Source organism: Carlito syrichta, unplaced genomic scaffold (genome assembly GCF_000164805.1).
Source record: "Carlito syrichta isolate Samal-C Ts95f unplaced genomic scaffold, Tarsius_syrichta-2.0.1 Scaffold317439, whole genome shotgun sequence".
NCBI lineage: Eukaryota > Metazoa > Chordata > Mammalia > Primates > Tarsiidae > Carlito > Carlito syrichta.
The window spans coordinates 171,843-176,377 of NW_007261535.1; the positions used below are offsets into that span (position 1 = coordinate 171,843).

The window sequence follows — 4,535 nt, forward strand, 5'->3', positions numbered from 1 at the left end:
GCCTCAAGGGGCGGGCCAGGCCAGAGTGAACCCGTCATGGAGGGACGGGGTAGGAGGGCGGGGCAGAGGGGCACATCTGAAGCTGGGCTGGGCAGAGGGAAGCATCAGGGGGCGGGCGGGGCTGGGCAGGGGGAGTGTGGGATGGGTGGGCTCACCGAGAGCATGTTCTTGGAGATGATGACAGTGACGTTGTACAGAATGAGGCAGTCCCACAGCACCAGGCGCGAACGCGTGTCCTTCTGCAGCAGGGCGGTGCCGAACAGCAGCAGGTAGAAGCAGGCCAAGAGGTAGCCCAGGCCGAAGATGCTGATGCGTGTGGCTCCCGTGACAAAAACCACCACCAGCACCAGCCAGAACAGGTAGCGGAAGACAGCCACCTTCAGCATGTCAAGGTGGGACCTGCCAGGCAAGGACGTCACGGGGTGCCCGGCCTCCCCTCTCGAGGCCCCGTCTCCCCTTCCCTGAGGCCCCAGGTGGCACGGGCCTCACCTGCAGTGGATGAAGTTGGGCACCGGGTTGGGCTCCCCCCGCAGCGGATCCAGGTGGTCGGTGTTGATGCCTGCCATGCGCTGCCACTCCTCTGTGCGTTCGGCCGAGAACACCTGCCACTGCTGGGAGGCACAGAGCAGCAGGAGGAAGTCGCCTGTGGGACAAGCAGATGCTGGCCGGGCCTGCACTGCAGCCAGGACCTGTGCTGTGGGACGGCCCCCACCCAGAGCCCAGCAGGTTCACGTCTACCCAGTGAGCACCAGTGTGTGCTCGTGTGGACACCAGTGTGGGCACCTACCCAGGGCAGCTCTGGGGAGTGTCAGTCTGAGGACACACCTGGGCACATGGGCCAAATATCTGCACATCCACGTCAGGACACACGGGCTGACATGTGCCGGACTGCATGCCATGGGTGTGGGTATGCACACACCTATGTACAGACTTGGGTATGTACAGTGGGCTGTGTGCATGCTCTTTGATGTGTCCTGTGTGGGGGTGAGTTGGGGCCCTCAGGCCCATGTGGACATACCTGTGGGGCAGGCGGTCACTCACAGCAGGCTGGTCTCCGCCAGGGAGACACAGAGCTCTGACTCGGCAGGCAAGACTGAGACAACCCGTCCCCTCACTGGTTCAAGACGGGTCCCCACTGGCTCATGGCACACCTGGTGTGCGGAGCCTTCTCAGCTGCCGGATGCGTCCCCCCACGGGTGCCTGGTGGACACTCACTGATGAGGTTGGTGGAGTTGGGGGCCCGGAAGAAGTCGGGCAGGTACAGCCACTTGATCAGCGCAGAGTTCATGGGGATAGCCTGGCTCCAGCGCCACGGGTAATCTGTGGGGGAAGGGGGGGACATCGGGAAGGGCCCATCTGCTGATCAGCGGCCTTGGAGGCCCGGGACTCTGTCACCCACATGCCAGCGTCCATGGGAGTCCTCTCATGCCCGCTCACGCGCAGGCACAGAAACACACCCCACATACTCGGCATCCAAGAGCTTCCTGGGCATTCCCACAATACGTGCTATTCTTAAGCACAAATTGCACCAGGTTCTAGGGGAAGAAAGCCTGTAACTGGCCAGAAAGCCACGGGGCAGGCAGGGTGGGAGCAAGCTGTGGTCCACACAGGGTCACAGCACATCATGCACTCACACATGTAGTATCACACGTGCATATGACATAAACCAGAAGCTGGAAACTGCCCCGATGTCCTGCAGTGGTGGAAGTTTACAGAACACAGCTCAGCACGGAAAGGAACAGTTGTCAACACATGTGACACCCGAGATGAACCTTGTGAGTGAAAGGAGCCAGATGCCAGCTGGGTGCAGTGGCGCTCGTACCTGTAATCCCAGCCCTTTGGGAGGCAGAATCGCTTGAGCCCAGGAGTTCAAGGCCAGCCTGGGCAACATAGCGAGACCTCATCTCTAAGAATAAAAATTTTAAAAAGCCAGATGCCAGAACTGCACACGGTACAACTCTACATGACATGACACGGAGTTCCCGACAAGGCACCACTGCGGGCACAGCCCAGCTCCATGGCTGCTGGGGTGGAGGGCTGCCTGCATGCCAGAACATACCCCAGGGTGGAGGAAGAGCTCCTCAGGGACTGGGGTTGCACAGCTCTACACTCTCGTCAAAGCCCACAGGATGGTGCCCGCCAAGTGAAAGGAGAAAGTTGCCTGGAGGTTGGGGAACCCAGGATGGCGCAGACGGTGACAAATGAATGTAACCAGACCGCACGCACAGGAAGCAGCCTCAGGAGGGAACGTGAGGAAGGTGCCGACCTGAGTGACCTTTTCTTGAGTTGGGGTCTCTCTGTTGTCCAGGCTAGAGCGCAGTGGCACGACCACGGCTCACCACAGTCTCAACCTGCTGGGCTCAGGCGATTTTTCCACTTCAGCCTCCTGAGTAGCTGGGACTATAGACACACACCACCACACCCATTAATTTAATTATTTTTTGTAGAGACAAGGTCTTGCTATGTTGCCCAAGCTGGTCTTGAACTCCTGGGCTCAAGCGATTTTCTCATCTTGGTTTCCCAAAGGACTAAGATGACAGCACATAAGAGCATATGACATGTGACCATGCACTCAGCCGCAGAGCCCACGGATCTGCCGATGACGAAACACCTGTGGTGGGGGGTCAGTGATGGATGCACCGTGGGCAGAAAACCTGACTGATGGAAGCGCAGGGGCAGAAGGGATGGCCTGTGTTCCCCAGTCCCAGGGACAGGTGACTCGACGCCTGCCAACACCAGTCCGCCAGGTACAGCCGCGGGCAGGATGCCCACAAATCCACAAGCACCAGGAACAGGACAGGGATGCCCTGAGCCTGCCACACAGGTGTGCTGCTGTGCTTGGCGCTCACCACACCTAGACACCTGGGACAGCCAAGAGGATCCAAAGCCTCAGGGCAGCTGCAGAACCACCAGCCCAACTCCAGAACTAGCCAAGAGATACGAGGCAGGGTGGCCCAGACAGAGGACAGGAGAAGCTAAGGTCAAATAGGGCCCAAGGCAGAAGACACAGCTGCCACCGACACCGTGGAGAGGCTGGGCTTTTTCAATACAGATGACATGTTGCCCAGGAACAGCCTACATGTGTGGTCACCTGCAGGTCCAGGGCATGGCCCACCCTCAGGGCACATGCTTGAGGCCATATTTGAGTGTGAGCATCACACCTAACCCCCACGTGGCCCAGAGAGAACACACAGCATTCCCAGTGCTGTTCTTGCAACTTTCCTCGAGGTTTGAGGTGCTTCAAAATAGAGTCTCAGGCAAAAAGAGGAAAGACAAGAACAGAGGACCACAGTGACCACACGTTATAGCTGGTATGGGCCCTGGAGGGGGTGGTAGTGCGGCCTGGAGTGGGCAGGATGGCCTTGCCGGGGCTGGGCTGTCCCACGAGAGGGGTCGGGAGCCCCGGGCAGATGGGAAACACCCTGGTGGGCTTCCGCATGGCCACGAAACCCCCATGCCTGGCCATGCCCACACTGAGTCCCATGGCCGTCCGCTCACCGATACAGAGGGCTGGGGGGATGCCCAGGCACAGCAGATACTGGTACAGCAGGAAGAGTGCCAGGAAGAGGCAGTAGTTGGGCCAGAGGCGGGCGATGGCCTGGCGGCGCCGGCGGGTGAGAATGGCCACCAGCCAGCAGCCGTGCAGGATGACCATGAAGTTCATGCGCTGTCCAATCACGTTCACGGCCATCAGGAAGCAGATCTGGGGACGGAGGGGGCAGACAGAGTGGGAGGGAAGGGGTCTCCGTGGCCTGCCCAGGCCCTCAGCCAACACAGGGTGGGGGGGGCAGGCTCAGCATCCTGCATGGGTGGGCAGCAGCCTGGACACCCCACCCCCCTCCTGAGAAGCTGGAGAGATGGGGCATGTCTCCACCACTTGGGGGAAACTGAGGCTTGAGGGGGAGGGCTCTGAGGCCGAGTGAGAGTCTGACCTGGCCTCCCCACCTCTTCTGGGCATGGAGGTACCACCAGGCCTGGTGGGGGCCCAGCTGGGCCCTGGAGGGGGAGGCTCTTGTGCCCACCATGCCCACCACCCACCCTCGCGCTCATCCCGGGCACCTGAGGGGGAACCATGCTCCCAGGTGCCCATGTGCTACAGATGCCCCCCCAGGACCGTGCAGCCCCCCACACCGCCCCCGGCAGCTGAGTCCTGCCTAGGGAGGAGGCGACGCCCCGCCTTACCTCCAGCCCGAATTTGTAGAAGAAGAAGTTGATGAAGTACTTGAGGCAGCTGAGCAGGTCCCGGTCCAGCCGCTGGCGGGTGCCGTCGGCACACACGGCCTGGGCGGGCAGCGGGGCCAGCTGATGCTGCCGGCGGTGGTGCTCCTGGCGCCGGTACACGATGGCCTCAAACACCAGCAGCAGCAGGATCTGCAGGTGGTTCTGGGAGGGGTGAACGCAGACACTGGGCGCCGCCATGGCCCGCCCCTCGCTGGCTCCGCCTCCACGTGGGCCCCGCCCCATAGCTCTCCCACGTCCGCTCTGCCACTCACGGGCCCCACCCTGCACCTGCCCTGCCCCTAGCCGCCCCGCCC

The 4,535-nt window shown here is 61.4% G+C and overlaps 1 protein-coding gene across 1 annotated transcript in view; it reads right to left on the reverse strand.

Annotated features, from left to right (window-relative positions):
- Positions 1-4,535, reverse strand: part of PIEZO1 (piezo type mechanosensitive ion channel component 1) — a 20,935-nt gene that overhangs the window by 10,316 nt on the left and 6,084 nt on the right. The window contains exons 14-18 of the mRNA XM_021707410.1: positions 4,183-4,383; positions 3,499-3,703; positions 1,216-1,320; positions 490-643; positions 156-399 (exon numbers count right to left, since the gene is read on the reverse strand). Of these exons, the coding sequence (XP_021563085.1) occupies positions 156-399; positions 490-643; positions 1,216-1,320; positions 3,499-3,703; positions 4,183-4,383 (909 nt within the window). The remainder of the gene's footprint in view (positions 1-155; positions 400-489; positions 644-1,215; positions 1,321-3,498; positions 3,704-4,182; positions 4,384-4,535) is intronic.